Raw genomic sequence first — 22,695 nt, 5'->3', positions numbered from 1 at the left:
AATAAATATGTTTCTTATTGGAAAAAGTCTATAGATTCCAAATATATATATATATATATTCAATTACAAAGTTATTTTCAAAGTTATGGACTAATGCTTCAAGATGAAATATTATCCACAACTTGATCAAAATATCAAATTTCTTTTCACTTCTCTTACTTTTCCACTTGCTGTGTAAAAATTTCAAATTTACACGATTATTATTTATGATAAGAAACAAAATACATATGCAAATAAAAATTTCAAAAGGATTTACCTCCATCATGTTTCAAAAAGTCTAATGGTCTTTTTCCCAATAAAAAATGTTATATTAACTTTAATATTAGGCATATCTTCAAATTCATACAAATTTTGCATAATATATTTTAGTAAATCAACCAATTTAATCTACATATAAGTATTAAATTAACAATGTAAATTCAATTTGAAAAAGTATTTGTAGAATTTTTAAAAATAAATTTTACATTTCAAATAAAGAGTGAATCAAATTGATATTTTTTTTTCTTTTCACAATGATCTCATTTTATTGTTAATTATTACTGAAATATTTCAATCAGATATAAACTTAAAATAATGTTAAAAATGTAATGGGTTTCCTTAAACTTATACATAATTTATTTTTGCACTAAAAAATTAGATCACTTCAGATATTTCACACAAATTTGCAATAATACAATACATAATTTCATTGAGTGAATATTTATAATCATGTATGTTTTGTTTCTTCATTTTGTATGTAAAACAGAAATAGATATACTAATTTTAGATTAATGAACATGTTCAGAAATAAAATATAATATTGCAAAAATAGAGATATTTAAAAAATTGAAAAAGCAAAATTTACTTCCAAGAATTCGGCCATGAATTACCTTTCTAATGATAATTCCATTGGAACAGCTCCAGTAGGTTCCACTTCTTCAGCAAATACTTGACTGTCAATCAGCAGTATTCTAACATAGTTTATGACTCCAGACATTTGCTACCAAAATATGGGACAGTATTGGAAAATTGCATTTAAAAACATAAATAAATTATAATAGTGAATAATTCAAAACAACAGTCCTGTTAAAAATGACTCTTACTTCCTTGTAAGTAAAGATATGAAAAACTCTCACATGTTACAAGAAGATAATTGCTCATTGAGACTATCCTTATTCACACAGACAACATTCAAGTGATAATCCATTTCACAACATTGTGAAGAATTTTTTATACATACCGACTTAAACACTGTGATGGAGTTTAACACATAAAAAAGAAATGAAGGCACATACACTATCTCCAAAGCAATTAGATATTTGCATGTAGAATATATATATGAATATCTAACTTGTCTACGACATTGCATCATTGTGTGAAAAGGACTATCACATGAATGTTGCGGGAAAAGAAAAAAAAAAAGCCACAAAGATGAACTTTTGTATATTGAAAAATTTCATTCTGTTCTAAATTCTAATTCTTTTCTACAGCAAATTACAGCTGTTAACTATTAGAGGAACTATTTTGAATTATCCAGTATTCAAGAATAGAAAAATATAACCATGAAAAATTATACATTAATTTTTTTAAATGTTATTTGGTCTGACTATGGTTATGGGTTGGTAGTTGTACCATTCTAACACACTATCAACAGGTAGAAAAATTTAAGCATAATAAGATTTATTTATTAAAATTTTAAATATTTTGAAAAATAAATCTGGAAGGGTTTACATTATAATTGAAATAAATCAAGTTTCACCAGAAAAGAAAATTTTTATTCTTATATCTTTAAAATTTTGAAGAAAAATATTAAAAGACAATAGTACGGATAATCACATTACAACAATACTTAGGAGAAAAATAAAAGATATTTGGTGATAAACTATCAATCACGTTCTTTTCAGAGTAGAATATTTTATTTATCTTTTTCATTCAATAATTTTCATTTAAGTTACCAATTTTCTGTCATTTAATTTACAAATTTCTAATCAATGAATTTTCTTTATAACAATGGTTTTTAATATATAATGGAACTTGATAGTATGATAACTAAATAGATTAGACCATGACCTATCTTCATTTGATAATATATCAGCAATAAAATTTAAATGAAAAATGTTTTAACCTGGACATGTGATAGTCAATAAACAAAAATCCAACAAAATATTAGCTTGTATATTCAAAGAGTTATCATTATTATTATTTTTTATATATCTTAATCTTCATAATTGTGGATTTAATAAACCTTCAAAAAGTTTTGCACTAGTTTCAATTAGTATACAATTTTATGATGTTGTAAATAGAAAAACATTTTCAATAATTTTGTCAAAAAGTAAATACATTTTTAAATGTGATATTTTATTTATTTTACTAATTAAATTTAACATCCCCCTCCCATTTCTTTCCTTACAACCTTTTATTTTTATTATTCCAAATTTACCTAAGATGGAATATCTACAAATTAAGAAAAGGTTGTTAAAGAATATTAAATTTGACAATGTTACAAAAAAGTGCTCTGAAATAAATTATGTTTAGAATAAAACATGGGTTTGGAAATGCAAAGGGGGTGCGAATTACAGAGATCTTTTTGGAAATAAATAACAGAAAAGAATTCCTCAAATAAAATACACAAAGCAGTTTTAGTGGCATACAAATTTACAATGTTTCAACAAATTAAGTGCATCAAAAGTCTATGCAGTGTGATTGGTACAAGAGCGCTGAGAAAAATACAATATGAACAACTAACCTTTGAAATATTTAAAGCAAATGTTCAAAAGGTTTGTTGGCTAAAGCAATACATGCTTTGCATGTTTTTATTCATGCAATTGGGTCATTGTATTGTTATAAATTTTCATTGAATTAAACATGTAATACATATTTTATTTAGGGCATATTTTCTTTCCTGTTTCAAATGCTATGTTCTACTCCAAAAATCATTTATTTCTTTATGCTTGATCTATGTAACTTGTAGATTGTATTTTACATTGATATGAGAAACAGATTATAAAAAATCATTGTTATGCAATGTCACTGTCATATGAATAAAATACAGTTACAAGGCCAATCAAATAAATACATTCATATTGATTAGAGAAACAGATAATAAAGACTCAGTGTCATGTAATGTTGGTGTCATATTAATATAATAAAGTTATAAGAACAATTAAATAAATATCACAAGCAAGTTAATTTTTTAACTTTACTTGAGTAATCCGGGCTCTTTCTTCTTCAGTCCAGTGTGCTGTCGGTTGAGTCACGCCAGCTTGATGTTTCGCCCAAGCAAGAACTGCTCTCCACACATCCTCTTCTTCCATAGCTAACTGAAAATAGATGCCAATACATTAATCTTACTAGCATATGAGAATTTAGATGAAGTATGATATAAGAGGAAAAAATTAGAGGAAAATGTGAATTTATGGGAATGACAGAGAAAAAAATACGAGAATTCAGAGGAAAAAAATACAGAATACTTGAAATGGTGCCTTACCGCAAATTTACATCCTTCCGGTCTGCATGCATAAATTTAAAAAAAACATGGTAATCAATATTATGTAATAGATTGTACTTATAATAACAAATGAAACAAACTGTAAAGCACAGGATGTTAATTAATGACATTTATAAATATTTGATAAAATACAGTGATTCAAAATTCCAGAGAAGATTTTAAAATCAATAACTTGCAGATGAATGGAGCTGGAAAGATATTGTTTGCAAGGTGTGAATAGAAATAAAATTGAATAATTTTTACTAAGAAATAAGAATTTACTGATAGAATAAATAACAACTTAAATTGTCATATGATCCTATAGTTGTTACAGCAATGCATTATAATAGGATTTAAAAAAGAATGAGAAGAGTATTGGCTAGTAAATGTTCAGTTATTGTCCACTGGAATAAAGATGCTAGAATAGTAACCACATTATTTTACAGTATTACCATTTTGAATAACATGAAAGAACACGAAAATAGAAGAATGTCTTACAACCATTCAGTGTGTTGTTCTATTTCAGGAATTTGAATGCAAGGCAAGGAGTCACATTTTTTTCAACATTTCTGATGGTATGAAGCACATAAGAAACAAAACTACGAAGCAAATAAGCACAAGAAACATAAGCAACAAATGTAAAGGTAGCTTATTGCAATAAAAACATGTGCTTCTTAATCTGACAGCTGTTCATTGGAATGCAGAAAAACACATTGAAAAAAATATAAACCTTTATTCCGGACAATACATTTTGAATCATATACAATTATTTAATGGAACAAAATAAGACGCAACGCAAGTTTCTCTTAAACTCCCAATACATCTTCATTACCTATATAATCCTAGATGATGGGAAAAAAATCTCTCAATATTTAAGAACTTGGGTGAGAATATTTTACTTTGAGTAAATGAATTCTCCAAGTTCAAAGATAGCAGCAACTGAAACTCTAAAAAAAATCTTCATATGTGAACTATTTTACTAAGAGTATAATTTATCCACCAATATTAAGTAGTAAGAAATGCCTCATTCTACTCATGATCCAGCATTTAAACTTACACTATTATGCATTTAATTTTTAATATTTTATGCAATCTGAGAACTTATTTTATTCCATGAATAAAACTTAATATTTATTTTTTCTCAATTAACAATATTAACAATCAAAAGAAGTATTGCTTTGCCTTTCTCTTATACATAATACACATCATGTAGGATAATAAGATAGTAAATAATGAGGTTTTAATGCTTGTAAATAATGAAATTTTAGGAGGCAACACCTTTTCAAGACTACTTTTAGAAACTATGAAAAAGTTCAACTCCTAATAGTAACTGAAAACTATAAATGAACTGTTAATTAAAAATGCCATATATAAAAATTTTTAAGACATTTCATCGCTGCAAAATACTTTTAAGATAAGCTACATTTGATAGGCTATAATTTATTGCAATAAAATAACCATATGTCACTAGCAATTTCATTTGCTACATGAAAATTTTGCATGTTGTGCAGTGGGTAATTTTTGTCGCATTATACTTTATATAACAGTGATAACATATGTCAAAATATTAAAAATAAGAGATTGTGAGAAATGCATGATGTGAAAGAATTCATTGGATAGAATATTAACTTTAAACCAAAATTAACAATAACTGCCATAATTGTTTCTCCATAATAACTTTCAAAATATTTAATATCATTTTAGATTCATCAGAGTGATAATTCTACTTTCTATATACAGGGTATTTCTAAAATCTATTCACAAACTTTAAGAGAAAGTTAATCCTTTTATAGTAAACAATATGCCTCTCTTTTAAGAAGAGGTAACATTCCAAAACATTTTTGACTTAGTTGACAAGATAAAAATCTAGTTTAAAAACTTTGTAAAGAAATTTTCTTTAAAAAATTTTTATAACATGAAGAAAAATGATACAATATCAAAATTATAAAAAAAAATGTAACCATAATTATTTGCTCTAATGATTTCTTTTTAGTTGCAAAAGCATTTACTATTGGGATGGACTTTAAAGAGATAATAAATTTAAAGAAATGTTATTGGATTAAGTGGAATATAATGTAACAAGTTAATTAATTCATTAATATTCTCATATAATTTAAATAAATAATTAATTCTATTTAATTTATTTAGAGTGATATTTAAATAATTCAATGGAAGTACATACTGTAGTCCCAATATTTTAAATATTCATAGAATCCATATTTTTGAACATTAATCTATTTATTTGGGAATAAGGTTAATAACATTCTTTTGACTCATCAGCCTGCTGTCCCCCTCGACAATTATCTAAAAAAATTTGTAAATTTATACAGCAATACAAGGTTCTTAGCCAATAGTAATAAAAACACTTTTCTGATAAATGAATTTTAAAAAATCTACAATATGTAATGATATTCTGTGTTCAAACGACATGGAGTGACAGTATACAAACATGACAAATTCCTACTAGATATTATGCGTTATATATTCTAATGTATGTGTTCAGAAAGGATATAAAAAAAAATCCAGAAAAGTCTTTATAGTGACAACATTTTTGAAAATTTCTGATAACCTTAACTTCTAATTATTGGAATGTTATTTTCATAAAAATAATTATTATTACTGTTAAATAGCATTTTATCTACATTTTCTCTATGAAAAATTCCTCCGCTTAGCAGAGATTATGAAAAAGGTAAAAACAACCAAGAAGCAAGAAAACAGCAAAGCATTTTATCATTTTACATTAATTTTCATACAATTCAATTATAAAGGTTCTCCTACAAAGATAGACCTTTAGCTTTGCAACCCCATGTTCTTTCAAGCTAGGGATTGCAATACCGGACCAAAATTTCAATACCGGTATTCGGTATTTTTTAAATCTTAATACCGGGATACCGGTTTTAATACCGGTATTAGAAATTTTAGAAAAAGAAAGAAAACACAGGTGTTTTATTTGCCAGTTTTGTTAGAGAGTGTAAATATCACAAACAATAATTTGTAACTTATAAATTATAACAGTATATAAAGAATAACAAAAAAGTAAAGGAACATCTTATTTATTTAAATCACAAAAAAATGTAAATATCACTATTCAGTGTGGTACTATTACAAATTTTTGAAATGTGATCTTAAAAAAACAATGCATCAATTGTACTGTCATTAAACCTGAAAAGTAATTTTGCGTAAAAATTACCAGCTGTCAAAAACGCTCTTTCGGCATCTACGCTAGCTGGTGATACTGTTAGCAATGCGCGATATATTTTTTTCAAGTATTTACCTCTAAATCCCTCATCTTCAAATAAATCGATTTCTCGTCTAATGGCTTTGGATATAGCTGATTTCTGTATTGTATTTTGGTTCGTTGAAATTTATCGCTAATTCTAATTTTTGTTCAAGAGAAAATTCCTTTTCACTATCGACAGTAGTGACATCATAATCTTCGATAATTGAACCGAATTCTTCTGAATGTGGTGGATAGGTTTGTGGGTAAAAAATTTTAATAAAATTTACTCTAAACTTAATCAGATTTGAATTGGTTATTTTCTTTTCTTCTTTTTCATTTTCATTTTTAAAATAATTATAATTATGTAAATACCATAAGACATTTTATATTTCGGTATGTCTTTCTTCTGAGCGATTTTTCAATGTAATATATAATTCTTTAGATAGTGATGTGTGCTGTTCTTTCAGTGACTGCAACATGAAAACAATCTGGATATTAAGTCGAATTCACTATCTGAAAAAATAATTTACAAGTTTAAGTCAATTATTGCTTTTTGGATTGGATTTCTCAGTTTCAAAAATCGTTCCATCATTAGGAGTAAACTGTTCATACGTGTTTTAGAATCTAATATAATCTAAACATATATTCTGTTTTATTTTCAGTTAGTATATATTTTAGTAATATATCCTTTTTATACTCTCTTCTAAGTTGGAATCCGAAGTTTCAATATCCACAGTATTTCGATTCTCCTGTTCTTTATTTTTTTGGTATAATACATCTATTACTCCTAATTGAATTCCATGTGCATAGCGCAACTGCTGATTTGCACCAATCAACTTTCCAATTTTTTTCATAATTGTTGTTCTATCAATCGTTATGGATACAATATTTTCTTTCAGGGATAATCCATGTTTCGCTAATTTAGATTTAAGCAATTAATTAAGCCATTAATTAGCTAATTAATATCGCCCGTTCGGGAGACATAAAAACCAAAACGTATACTACATTGCTATGTTCGCGATACCTGAACATATAGTGGAGACAATTTTAAAAATTTCTAGTAAATACCGAAAAAACGGTACTTAAACTTGTGAATACCGGTATTACAAAATTGTAAAAATGCCTCAAAATACCGGTATTCGGTATACCGGTATCCCGGTATTGCAATCCCTATTTCACGCATATAAGTAGCTTCTGTATGCCCTACCTATCTTTAATATTTGTTACATAATTATAGAACACCCTGCATATAAGAAAAGACGAAACCAGTCACACTTTTGAAAACGTATTAGAAGACCTTCTTATCATTAGAAAATAAAATTATAGTATACTAAGCAAATAATATAGAATTTAGAATAACTCACGTAATCAGATGATACAAGATGAATCAAGGCATCCTTAGGAAGATTCAAGAAAGCAGAGGTTTTGACACATTCCATGGCATTTTCTCCTATGTACGCGGTGCATCGATCGAGGAATGAGCGACCACTCTTATTTCCTAATTAAAACAGGAAGCAAAAATATAATTTTAAATCAAGATACACAAGCAGACATTTTAAAGATGACCTGTTTCTTAAATTAGACTGGTTTTCGTTGAATGATTCATTCCGTCATCGTTTCTTGTTTTCTTCCAAATTATTGTATTTCATTCTCAATACAGTCAGCCTTCGCTCTTAAACATTAGTAATAGGAAGGGAAAAGTGATGTCACAAAATGGTTAAAAAAAGTAATTCGATTTCGTTTAGTATAATTCACGAATGAAATTAAGCTTATTCATTTCATACATCTTAAGACTGTTTGTTTTGGAAAAAAGACGCCAAAATATGGCTCTAAAAACTCACCAGCGCCAACACTAATTTTAAATTGCTGGCGGAAATCTCTTGACTCTATGGATACGACACAATAAGGAAATGATTTTATGGGACAATTAGAGTATTGCAGGAAATTTCACTCGGGGTAATGTAATCCTAACTCGTCACTGATCAGCAGTTGTACTGGCCCTTAAGGAAAGGTTTAAAAAAAAAAAATCTTTAGTACAGCAGTTTAGACAGTAAGCAAAAGGTTAAACAGAAAGAAAAATAAAATTTTAATTCATGATACACAAGCAGCAACCTTAATGATGATCTGTTCTTAAATTTTTTCATAGAATGATTCATTTTATCATCGATTTTTTTTATCTGTTTGTTATGCTGGGACTATGTTTTTTTTGTTTTGTTGTTGTTGTTGTAATGCTAATTATGCTAGGGCCAGCTATATCTTCATTGTAGCAAGCACGGTTTGCTGACCAATCCTTCTGAGAGTTGACTGAAATCATAGTTATTAATTTAATTTCTTTCTTTTTCAGACATAATTTACCTAATATGATGATTTTCAGTAAAATACAGTAACAAGATAAAAGGGAACAGCATACTTAAAATACATATAAATTATTACCTGGTACTCGATTTTCCATTTCCAAACATGCTGGAAGAAAAGTGCAGGCATTGTGAACATTCAAAGTGCTATTGATGTGATCTTCGCAGCACATGCGAAGCTCATCTATACCCAGTTCTTGAGCAATCGACAGACTCTCAAAAACTGTACAATCTTGAAGGATTACCTAAATTCAAAAGAATGGTAACATTCAACATAGATTTAAAATTACCAGTTTTAAGAGTAATGATAGCATAATAAAGCACAAATAAACGATTTCAGTTTATCTCTAAGAGTGGATGCTTATTTTTTTTAAATTACAGTCAGTTACCACAGAACTATTTTAAATCGTATAAACAGGGATTCTGACTAGCTGTTGTGCTCGTTAACAGTTCAAATTTTGCTTAAGAGGGGCAATGTCAACAGTCCAAAGAATCTTCGAACTGCTGGTAAAAGGCTAAACCTCTTTTTCATCATTTTTTTAATGTTTTTAAATTTTCGGGAATTGCAATATTGTGTTAAAGTTATCATTATTCATAATGAGTCGTCCTCTATTTTCATTGTTTCGACACATTATGTTATGCAGTGCGGAACCAAGAGTATTTCCCCACATATACATGTGTTGTCTTGCAGCCTTCAGAATCTGTAGAAGTATTCAGGAAATCTTCCATGCCCTGATTCAATTTGCACTAGCAGCGGGTGAAATATTCTTTTTATAATTTTTGGTTCCGGTAAGAATTTATATGTATTGCGCCCTTAGTAAGACATTATCCATCTATTCTGCCACAGCATAGATATATCTCTTCTAATTTCCTTCTTTAATATTTGGAATGATTTTAGGACTACAATATCTATTTAGTCTTTCCGTGCAGCTTTTTTTTTTTCTTTTTGCATATTCAACTGCTCTCTCGTTTTCGTATATTTCAATGGGAACCTTAATCCAGTTTAATTTAATCCATTTTTTTCTCATTACCCTTTGTCAAATTTTCTTTAATTTTCCAGATTTCTTTATTTTTGATGTTGGTGGATTGTATTGCCAGAAGGGAGATTGTATTGCCATAGAGTCTGAGAATATAGAGCATCTATGTTAGTCCTCCAGCTCCTCACAATAATCAACCGCCATCGTTATTGCTAAGATCTCGGCTTGGTAATTTGTAGATTAGAAATACGAAACTGTTTTTTATCTATTTCCTTACGATGTAAGTATACTACCATTGCCGCACACGAGTGGATACTATATGAAAAACATTGAATAATTCATTTCTAATAAAGAAATAAGGAGAGTTGTTATTCACATAAAATTTTAAATCTATTTGATGATTATTATCTGTTTCTTTCAGTCCAAAGGAAAGAGAAGTTGGGGGTTCATTTTTTAGCTATAGGAAGACCATCTTCCGCTTGAGTGAGAAGAGAGTTTCATAATGAAGATATGCATGTACGAAGATTCTGTGTTCTCATCAGATTGCAGAGTTGCTAAACCAAAAAAGTATATCACATACATTAAAAGATAGAAATAAACTTTCTTGATACGTGAATCTAGGAAAATGGACATTTCATTGGGATTCTAGGTATACTTAAACACGGAAAGCATTTATGACAAACCATAACCAATTTCATATTGGAAAAGAGAGACGGAATCAATATTCGGTTTTTTGGTAGTGCAAAGAATAGTGACTATCTCTAAACTGATGAGTCTAGGAGTACATTGTACCTGAAAGTATTCTATTCTAAAACAATGGTCGACCAGACAATTGCAGTCCATATTATGGAAGAGAAAAAAAAAATAACAACGATGGAATAAACCAGCGAATAGGGGAGTTCAGTTCTCTTAGCAGATGAGTTTAGGTGGAAAATGGAAAAATTAAATATCCATGTATTCCGATGGTATTCTGGATCAACTTTGCATAGCAATACATTGGCGATCATATATAATCACTCTTACACTGGAAAGGGCCCACAGGTGGGAGAGTACACATCATGTATTGTATAGTAATGCATGAGAGAAAAATCCATCGGAGAAAAAGAACATATCTTCATGTACTGTGAATGATCAGACTTAGCTAATAATAGAGAATGTTCCACCGGATGAAGAGTATGTATCATGCACTGCATAGCAATATAGATGCGACCAGACATAATCAATCGCAGACTGAAGAAGGATCCACCAGAGAATAATTGCAGAGTAAGTGATATAATAGTTTGAGATGATCTTTGGATGACCAAAATGATCTCCAAGTATTCTATAGATGAACTTAGATTGAAGACATGTAACAATATGAGATCTTTAATCTATATGTAAAACCATATGCTGGTGCAATTGACGATATTTTCATGCTAATCAATTATAATACTCATTCTCGTCGCGTCATCTTATTCAACGATTACTTAGAGAAGCAAGATTTCTATAGAATAGACTAATCACCCCTATCTTCAAACCTAATTACATTCAGCGCAATTAAAACTATTTAGCAAGGCAATTGTCTGCTCGAAGCTATAATTCTGAAATAATAAATGACTTCGAAGGTTTGTTCTGGGTATCCATAAAGTATTTATTATGACCAGCCAAGGCATCAGAAAATCTTATGACAAGTACGATTAATAGAATACTATTTCGAAATCCAACAAGTATTGCTCACAGTATGACTTTTCTTTCCTTGGAAGATAACAGATAACATTATTCTAGGGCAGAAATATTACGACAAAAGTGCATTTCAGTTAAAGGAAGATAGATTCCTTAACACGATGATTAATGCGTGACTCATTTGTGGTTTACATCTACTGTCTAATTGTACTGAATCGTCTACCTAATTAGACAATTTCTTCTTTACTGTAGTTAAGAGATATCAAAGGTTTAGTTAGATAGATTATCGATTATCAGGAGTGATTTGTAGCAATGAATGAGTTATTATTAAAATCAGCCTAAAGTTCAGTAAAGGTTTCATTCCAATGCTTTCTTCTTTTACGGAATTTTATAAAACAGTACGATTTTGTGCCTGATTCCTTATTTACAAAATTGAAATTTTCATTCAGAAACTGGATTATTAATAATTGAACTAAATTTCACGAAATGATATTAAATTGTTGGGTCTAATAAACAGCTTGTTCCATAACTTTCGGAGGGAGTATTTTAACAGTTGAACCCTTCTGAACAAATTAATATAAATGAACTAGTTAATTATAATAATTTTTTTTCATTGAACTGTAAATTAATATAATTGAACCAGTTATTTTTTCCACCACCTTTTTTCACAACTGATTTAACTATATTTAAAGTAAAGAATAACGAAACTGATTTGCAACTACATTTCCGTGAATAAGAAATATAGAAATCATAATTAAGATATTTATTCTTAGTATTCTTTTTTTTTATGTCTGGAGTATTAACAGCATTACAATGATAACAAGACCATGTCACATTTTTTACATCATATTGCCGCATTGAAAAGAGACAGTCGACTCTCCATGGCCGAATGGTCATAACACTGGTCTCATAATCAAGAGATCTGAAGTTCGAATCCCGCTAGAGATATCCCGATTCACAGTTTGTGTAAAAACTTAATTCCTTGATTTTAAGTTTTCCTTTATTTCGTATTCCAGAAGATTCTGGACATTTCTTTAGTTTACCAGACAAGTGTTCTGGACTTTTCTTACTGTCTCCAGAAAAGTGTTCTGGAACTTTCCCTGCTAATATAAAAGCAGAAGATCTGTCATTCACTGAGTTCTGAGTTGAGTTAATAAATTGGTTTAGCTCTACTTCTTGTGTGTGTCATTGAGTTCCACACTAAAGAACCTACGTGACAATATTTTTATTTTCTCACATACGTAAAGAAAAGCATTCGACTTCAAAATTTTCATATTACACATTTAAAAATTTTTGAATACGGGGTGGGGGGGGGGCAGCATGAGTGGTCTCTCTAAAACTTTCTCGCATACTCTCTAATAAACTTGTTATGTCAAGGAACACCTTGCATGGTATTTGACGTAAATTTAGGCGTTTTTTACTGAATTTATCGTATCATGCTTGGGAAGTGTTTTGGTGATTAATCTCTGGCATGCAGTTGAAAGTATCTGAAAACAGAATTTGTGCTTTAAACACTTTTTTTTTCAATCGATTGAAACAAAGATTAGCATTTGTAATCAAAAAAATCCTATACCTAATGTGATACATTTAGGTCACTGTGTTTTCGAATTACAGCGTTAGCATGTTTCTAAAAATACAGAGTGACAGACAGTCACCGTTGATGGCTTTGTCTCAAAATTTAGTGGTTTCAGATGGCTGCACTATAGATGCTAAATCTGTGTACCGAAACTTATCCACCTAGCTCTCTTCGTTTTGTAGTTATCCTGTTAACTTATATTCGGACAGGCGGACTTCCACTGCACAGATTTTACTCAAAATTTGATAAAAATTTGATAAAAATCCGCAAATGGGAGTAAAGACAGTATATAAAATCTTATTCCTCAAGCTGAAAATGTATGCGAGTTATCTTTGCCACAGACAGGCGACAATTTTCCGAAAAAAAAAATGTTTTTCGAACTCGAAGAGGTCTAAAACATGGAGGGTCGCTAAAGTCTCCAGTTCGTTTTTTTTTTTTTTTTTTTTTTTTGACGATTACAATACAGTAGACTCCCGATTATCCGCGGATTATCCCGCGCCTGCCGCACAAAGTTTTTTTTTTTTTTTTTTTGACTGATTTCTTTAAAAAGGTGTAGTTTTACAGTTATGCTTTTGTAATTACATAATACATTACAGTATTAAAACAGTACATATGTATTAATTTTTCTGTGTATCCTTGATGCCTCTCGGTAAGTACAAAGCATTTTCTGTTTTCATTAACAAAATGCGTTTTAGGTTAGTTTTGAGTGATATACTAAAATATTAAGCGTTAGTTAAACATTTCCTGCTGTTTATTTTACGTTTTTTTTGTACATAAAACGATTTTTCAAAGTTGGAATGACTGTTTTCTCTTTTGTTATACCCGTTTTTAGCGTTTTTCGGATTATCCGCGATTTTTGTTATCCGCGGCCGCCGCGCCACCCAATTCCGCGGATAATCGGGAGTGTACTGTACTTTCTCGATAGTGTACAAAAAGGAAAAAATTGATCACAATAGATAGATCAAAATAGATAATTTGATAGAATCACTGCATATATACATTAAATTTTTGATTGAATCGATAAAACGGAAGAGATTCAAAATACATTCTCTGTTCTCTTCAAGGCACCCCCCCCCCAAAATGCGACCCAGTTAAAACCTACTATAACGAATATTGTCACGTAGATACTTTAGTGTGGAACACAATGACACAATAGAGCTAAACCAATTTATGAACTCAACTCTGAACTGAGAACACAGTGACTGACAAATCTTCTGCTTTTATACTAGCAGGGAAAGTTCCAGAATACTTTTCTGGAGACAGTAAGAAAAGTCCAGGACACTTGTCTGGTAAACTAAAGAAATGTCCAGAATCTACTGGAACATGAAATAAAGGAAAACATAAAATCAAGGGATTAAATATTTACACATACTATGAATCGTATTGTCTCTAGCAGGATCCGAACCTACGGTCTCCTGCTTATGAGACCACTGTTATGACCATTCGGCCATGGACATTCGACTGTCTCTTTTTCGATGCGGCAATATAGCTTATAACGAAAATTTCGCTTTAGAGTGGTATTTGCAATGTATTATCAATATTCTAATGTTAAAGATGCATAAAGCACATGGTTACGAATATATAACTTATTTATTCTAAATATTTATAACAGGCAACCAATGTAAATAAAAATAAGTAATAGCAAAGTGATATGATAAATCTAACTTTTAAATAGAATTCACAGAAAATTTGATAATCAAATCAAATAAAAAAACACACAAATTTAAAAAAAAAAGTGAAATGAATTTTCTTGAAAATTTTGCCTATAGAAAACGTAAAGAAAACATTTTATAAACACATGCCGTAGAAATGCGATGTTCCCACATAGTCTAAAAGGTTGCCCTTAAAAATCTGAAATGTCATTCACGTCTGTCCAAATCTCATTTCATTGCTTGTTTTGAAAAGATGGAGCGCAAGACGCCAATATCAAATGTTTCGAAGTGACAAAAGGGAATACGAAACTCGCCGAAACTGGAATTTCTGTTGGCCATTATCTCAAGTGGCTTCACAACTCTCGGCAACAATATGCAAAATTTCGTCCGGGTAGGGGGGAAAAACATACAGATGCAAAAATATGGAGGTAAAGTCGCGCATTTCTTTTTCTGCATCAAAAATTCAATTTGAAATCAAACGGGGGAGAAAATGCACTGTAAAATGTTATCGTTGAATAGAAATCATTTTGGAAAATTCATATTATAGAATGATGGTAAGTTGTCTGCGAGAAGAATTCATTTCATTTATTGGAATAGAGTCCTATTTTAAATGCACAAAAATGCAATAATATTCATATTCTATTAGTAATAAAAAATACAACTGGTTCGTCCAAATTGCACAGAAACAATGCATCGCAAAATGCCTTCGTTAAATGGAAATTGTTTGCTTAATCAGCCGATAAAACAGAACGTACATTTGTTTTCCAGAAAGATTCATGCAATTTAGTAGATGAATGTGCCTTTTAAATTCTTAAAAATAAATTTGTTAATGTGAAATTGATTGGAAGATTTCATTGTAAAATGCCATTCAGTAAATCTACTTATAGTAAATACACAATGATGATCATTTGTCTTTAAGAAGAAGTTTCTCAGATATGAAGATGAGAAGCTCCCAAAAAGGTAGTTGGTTCTCTCCAACCGGGTGGGTATAGTAATGGTGTGGGGTCGACTACCTCCGATCGATGGCGGGACGTGCTAACCACGGGAATGGTTGTACCGTGGTCGTGATGGCCCTTAGGACTCAACTTTAATTCCAATGCTGCCATGGAAGTCCGGCCACTCAGATTTTTTCCATGTGCCTCAGGATGTGTCGGAGTAGGTAATGTGTTATTTAAGAAGTCTCTTGATTAATGTCACATTTTAAAATTACAAACAAAAATGTTTTAAAAAAAATTGCTCATTTTGTAATCGGCAATTTAAAGCGCGATTGTTATATTTTTAGATTATAAAACGTACGGATAAATAAATAGTCTTTGGATTTTACCATCAATTAATAGATATCTACTATTTTGGTGATATAATCAAATGCCAAATTTTATACATCGACCTGGGGACGTTTTTGCACCCTCATATTCTTAGTCACATGGACGGACAGACTTTCCGTTAAAGGATTTTTCTCGAACCTTCCATACGCGTCTACAGTTTTGGCTGAGATCACATTTCAAATTTATATGATTTAGCCCATTCCACATTGAGTTAGTGTGCTTAAACTGGCATAAATCTAAAGCCCCAGATTCCAGGTTCTAAAATATAAAAAAAAATCAAACTCTTTAAATTGAATTTGACAGTTTTTTTTTTTTTTTTTGGCAATTAGAATTTTTTTTTTTTTAACTATCTGCAAATTTCGCATACTAAAAAATAATAATGTCTCTCTTTCATACAAAAATTGCCATGCTAGATTAAATTCCATTATAATATTGAACGGACGAGCTTTAAAATTTTCTACAAATCTTAGTTTTAGAGGTAATTGCATAAAAATTTAAAAAACACCTATTATACATTAAAATTGGTCCTTGAACACATTTTTGGCTTGAATTTCATTTAGAGAGAGCATATCAAACCTCTACATTCCCATCTTAAAAGTATGCTTATCATTTACAACCTTTTCTTGTAAATACCTTAAAACTTACCAGACCTCTACATTCCCATCTTAAAAGTATGCTTATCATTTACAACCTTTTCTTGAAGATACCTTAAAACTTACCAGACCTCTACATTCCCATCTTAAAAGTATGCTTATCATTTACAACCTTTTCTTGTAAATACCTTAAAACTTACCAGACCTCTACATTCCCATCTTAAAAGTATGCTTATCATTTACAACCTTTTCTAGTAAATACCTTAAAACTTACCAGACCTCTACATTCCCATCTTAAAAGTATGCTTATCATTTACAACCTTTTCTTGTAAATACCTTAAAACTTACCAGACCTCTACATTCCCATCTTAAAAGTATGCTTATCATTTACAACCTTTTCTAGTAAATACCTTAAAACTTACCAGACCTCTACATTCCCATCTTAAAAGTATGCTTATCATTTACAACCTTTTCTTGTAAATACCTTAAAACTTACCAGACCTCTACATTCCCATCTTAAAAGTATGCTTATCATTTACAACCTTTTCTAGTAAATACCTTAAAACTTACCAGACCTCTACATTCCCATCTTAAAAGTATGCTTATCTTTTACAACCTTTTCTTCAAGATACCTTAAAACTACAAGATCTTTTTATCATTATCTTCTCTGCTTCATTGAAAGGTGTAAAAGTGAGGTAATACTGCAGCTAGAAGCCAAATGCATATAGTAAATGATCATGTAGCAAAAATATCATGAATTATCCCGTGGTTAGTAAACAATGTATTAAAATCGAGATCAGAATTTAAGAGTCCTTGCAGTAAATGAATGCGAGTTAAATGAATGTGATCCTTGCAGTAATTAATCAATCTTTCCGTAAACTATAAAGTTAATAAATAATAATTTACCTTCCCAGTATAAAGATAGAAAAGGACTTCTCTGAAGACCTCTGGTTTTGCATGCGGCAAACGGATGGGCGTAGGTGTTCCAGGCGGTGCAGGCGATACAGTGGAACCAGGTACTTTACATATCTCACCTCGCTTCACGTTCTGGAAACTTGTGCATCTAAGAAGAATAAGATGATTATCATTTGACCACAAATAAGGATAAATAAAGCTATACATACTATACATATTCAGTGGCATTTTAGTAATTTGCAAATGATTCAGCAATACGCCCTATAGTTATATTTGAGCATATAAACTTATGCTTTCCCGTTAAAGAATATATTTTTTAAATATTTCAAACGATCTACAATTTTGGTGGGAAACCCATATATCAAACTTCCATGATTTAGTCCATTCCATATTACTCTTTTAGACTCTCTTTCCAAAATAAAAAAAGTTATTCCTTTCATAAAGAAAGGAATGCTGATTCCAAAAGAAATAACCTTTCGGTCTTACTTTGTTATCTTCGCAATTTTCATTACGGTGGACTGGCTCTCAGTAATTCGAACGAAGTAAACGAAGGGCAAGTTAAAACTCATTTTACTAATAAAATATATACTTATTGCAGGGAAATGTCACAAAATGTCATAAATTGTATAAAAAATTTTACCATAACGAGTAAATGTTACAAAATATAATTGAAAATCCTATTGTTCATGTGACGCCAATGTTACTGTCATCGACCTGTTTTATCTTTGACTCTACCCACTGCTGGAAAATAAAAAAGGGCAAATTTTTCAAAATTGCAAAGTTTGAGAGTTTACCATATTTAATTTTCTTTCATGCTATGAAAGTAAAGAAAGTAATCGAATCAACTGACTTGATGTCATGGTTGAGCGATGAAGAAAATTGTACATTTAATTACCCATGCTTTAGTTAATATATTTATATAAATGCGCTCTGTTACGACGTTATATGCCTTTTTTAGGTAGATTTCTATGGGAAGACTACCTATTGCATTGGTTCTCATGATAAAACTTCAGGGAAATTTCTTCAGTTCTTCACCGAGCATGGTCCCTAGAACGCGAAACCACCCTTCGTTTAATAGTTTATATGTATATATGCGTACAATGTTTTGACGTTGTTATCTTTTAAACAGGATAATTAGATTAGAGTAATTTCATTTCTATTTTAATTGGCTTGGAATTTGTTGATAGAAATGTAAAAATCTCGGCCGAGTTCGCAAATTTCCCATCTAGCTCATAGGGAACGGAAATGGTTGTGGGCTGAAATTTTCATTTCGCTATAACTTTCTTAGTATTGAAGATAGAAAAATAAACCGAATTAGCTAAATTAGCGCCTCATTAAAATGAGCAACTTTTGTACTTAAAGTTTTTAGATAGCTACAATATCCCAGAAGTTAGAGGCTGAAAAGTGATTTTCACGCTTTATTTCTGATTGTTTCTAACAATTTATGTTGCCAGATAGACCAGACTTTTGCCTTCCGGCTTGCAGTGAGATTTTTTTTTTTTTTTAGTTACCTCTAATGTATAATTCAGTGCAAATTTTAAATACTAGATAAGGATAAATGAATAAAATTTAAAGGAACATCAAACAACAATGTATTGGACAAAAAAAAATCAAAATACCCTTTATTTTTTATTTTATTAATGTAATTCTAACACATTATTTTAACTTCTCGAGAAAAAAAATCGTCTGTTATTGCACTTTCATGCCGGATTGCATGATTTCAATACGTTTGATTCGAACTTTAACCTTTAACTCAGCAAATATTTTAAAAATAACCTAGCTTCATGTTTCCCGCCTCCAGCAAAGTAACGCAACCTCACCATTTCCCTGATTGCGCTTCACCTAAAAGCGTCCCTGTTAATTTGCCGCTTCCGTATTCCACAACTGATTTCTGACAAACGGTGATCCTTTGTCGAAGAATATGGCATTCAGTAACAGGGCACTAATCGGTGTTTGCGTCCGAAATTTCCGAAGAACGTCACAGCAGCAATCAGAGAACGGTAGAAGCAGCTGGCTGAAATGGAATGCCGCAATCGATATAAGGGGGGAACGAGGGGAATCCTCTTTCTCGACGGTGCATCGGTAATTAATCACGAATAATAAGGAGCGCCGCTTCGCCTTTGCCGAGCTCGATAATTAATTTATGCCGCCTTTGCGAAGGCGAAATGCAAAGATTTGGCGACGAATCAGCCTCTTTGGCGAGAAATGTTAGATGAAAGATAGAAATCAATTAAGTATTTAATTTATACAGATGTTATAAATAAAAACAGGATATTTATTGTGATTTTCTAGAACATTTTAAATAAAAGGAAGTTGTAACTTTTAGTTGAATTAATTTTAATATATCTTTATTTTGTTAATATCTTATTCCGGATTCTCACACAGCAATAAAAAGTATGTGACAAACTGACAATATTGTCTCAGAAATCAGTGAAAACTTTAGTCTAGTGATTTGATTCATTGTTTTAGATTTTATATTTATTAAGATGCATGGATGTTGACATTACATGACACTAAATGTTGTGCCCATTCCTATAGTCTTTGTGAGTCTTTGGAAGCGGTTTTAATGGATAAAAAGACGAAACTTATCAAACCACCCAGAGATACTACACTGAAAACAAGGAAATGTTTACAAAGACGTTACAAAGTTAACAAAGTTAAGTCAGGTCCTTTGAAGCATGGGAACAAAAATAATCATAGTTGCAAAAATATTCATTGAATATATAAGCTATTTGAAACCAAGACGGGGGGGGGGGGCAATTTAAAAATTAATATTCATATTATATATCTTAATTTAATTAAAATCCTAATCGGTTTCCTAATTTTTTTCTTAATTTAGCCCATATTAACTTTATTCTGAAATTGCCTCTTTTTTTCCTGATCCAATTCACACTTTTTATTTAATTAATTATACACGCACTCTATAAAACAGCTCACTTCAGCATTTTCTCATGCTCTGAATGAAGGGCTAAAATTCTTAATACCTACAACATTCTTTCAAAGGTACCTTTTATTCCCTACCCTAAATCTACACGTGTCAAAGAAATCCCAGGTAAAATCTCATGGTAAAATCACTGAAGGGAAAAATTTTGGTCTCTTTTGCTCTCGTGCCGCGATGAATATTGATGTATTTCTTATCAGTTATTCAGTATTATCAGTAAATTATGCCTCCCGTGGTGAAATAAATCGAAGTTTTAAAATTTCAAAAGTTTTATCATCTTAGCCACGCATCTGATTTTAATATATAATTTTTTAAGCAGATACGTGGTCGAAGACAGAGAAAACACTTTGAATTATTAATTCCGCCTTTATTCCATCCCTGGAGGCATAATTTATGTACAAGAAGCCCCGGCAAAACACGTCCGTTCACAGTGCAATACAAAAGGGGCAAGAGAGAGAAAATACTTTCCCCAGTGTTTATATACTATGAGATTCCGACAAGGATTTCTTTACACGTGTCGCTTTAGGTAAGGGAATAATAGAGATCTTTTAAAAGAATATATTAGATCGACAAATTTCTATGCCTTCACTAGGAGTGTGAGAACTTATCGACCTCAGCAATTTTACAGAGTTACTATTTGTTGCATTAATTAAATAAAAAAAAAAGGTGGAATTGGATCAGGAAATAAGAGAATATTTTGGAATGAAGTTAATATGGGCTGAATTAAGAAAAGAACTTTGGAAATTAACTAGAATTAAATTAAGTTTTAATATTATATATATATATATATATATATATATATATATATATATATATATATATATATATAAATTAGTTGCCTTTGGTGACGAGATGCTTCGCAAAAATTAATGGTAACTTGGTTTGACTTATATGAGCAAAATAGTTTTTGGTTAACACTGTTCCGTTCATTGTACTACGCATTAACTTATTTTATTTATCCATATCTTTATACATTCAGTTATATCAGGAAACAATATCAGTGTTTAAAAAGGGGTGCACTTTGAAAAACTTGCACCATTTCTTAGTTCTTAAGTTAAATTTTAAAATTTTCTCTAAGACTTTAAAAATTTCTCTTTACTAAGACATATTTTTAAAAATTAATTAAAAATATACAATGAACTGTCCAGCAAATAATACGACATCATTGGAAAGATAAATTTTCAAATTTTAAGATGATTTAAAAGTTAATTTTGTACTATAATACTTTCGGAAGTTATGCTTAAAATGCATTAAATCTTTGCTTAATTTTTCATTAATTAAAATCCCCCCCCCCTCCTCCGAAAAAAAAATCATTCCAAAGTGCACATTTCCACTCTTTAAAAATGTAGGTACCAAATTTGGAAGTTCTAGGTCAAATGTTCTGGCCTGTAAAGTGGACACACATATTAATCCTTCTTTATTAAAAGAGATAGAGACAAATATAACAAACACTACACACAGCAAAGATTCAATAAAGCTCGTTACACAGATGGAAAATTGCATCAACGATGTAAACAAAGAACAAAATTAAATGAAGTAAACTCAAAATGGATGGATGAGCGAACAAAACGCACACAAACACGCAATGAGTCAGTACTTAACAAACAATGATGAATATTGAGATAACAGTTTGAAGAACTGTTGATACTTTGGTGAAATAAGTAAACAGTATGAACAAAGAAATAATTACAGCATTTCATTGAGTAATGGTGGATGAATCTCTTTAATCATACAAGGAGTTGATACTTAACAAGCCTTGTTGAACTGGAAGACTCTCAGTTGATTTAAGTAGGCTTAGTGACAGCAAAAATAATATAACTTATATAATAAAAGTGACACATTAACTGGTGAGTAAACTGTTAATTAATAATAGCTGCTATATTTAAATAATTAATAAAACGAAAAATTATCATGCGCCTTTATTATCGATCTTTGCAAATGTTTCATTCTTTGATAAAAAGTAGAATAAGCCTAGAGATTAGTATTCATATTTATTCCCTTACTTTTATTATTA

At 30.3% G+C, this 22,695-nt stretch overlaps 1 protein-coding gene across 2 annotated transcripts in view; it reads right to left on the bottom strand.

The window, feature by feature from the left end:
- The window catches only part of LOC129984383 (BTB/POZ domain-containing protein 9-like), a 203,546-nt gene that overhangs the window by 11,762 nt on the left and 169,089 nt on the right, over positions 1-22,695 (bottom strand). For both annotated transcript variants that reach the window (XM_056094262.1, XM_056094261.1), the window contains exons 3-7: positions 17,732-17,888; positions 9,120-9,285; positions 8,051-8,184; positions 3,183-3,299; positions 870-979 (exon numbers count right to left, since the gene is read on the bottom strand). In XM_056094262.1, the coding sequence (XP_055950237.1) occupies positions 870-979; positions 3,183-3,299; positions 8,051-8,184; positions 9,120-9,285; positions 17,732-17,888 (684 nt within the window). The remainder of the gene's footprint in view (positions 1-869; positions 980-3,182; positions 3,300-8,050; positions 8,185-9,119; positions 9,286-17,731; positions 17,889-22,695) is intronic.

Source organism: Argiope bruennichi, chromosome 9 (genome assembly GCF_947563725.1).
Source record: "Argiope bruennichi chromosome 9, qqArgBrue1.1, whole genome shotgun sequence".
NCBI lineage: Eukaryota > Metazoa > Arthropoda > Arachnida > Araneae > Araneidae > Argiope > Argiope bruennichi.
This window is presented reverse-complemented; position numbering and strand designations above follow the sequence as displayed.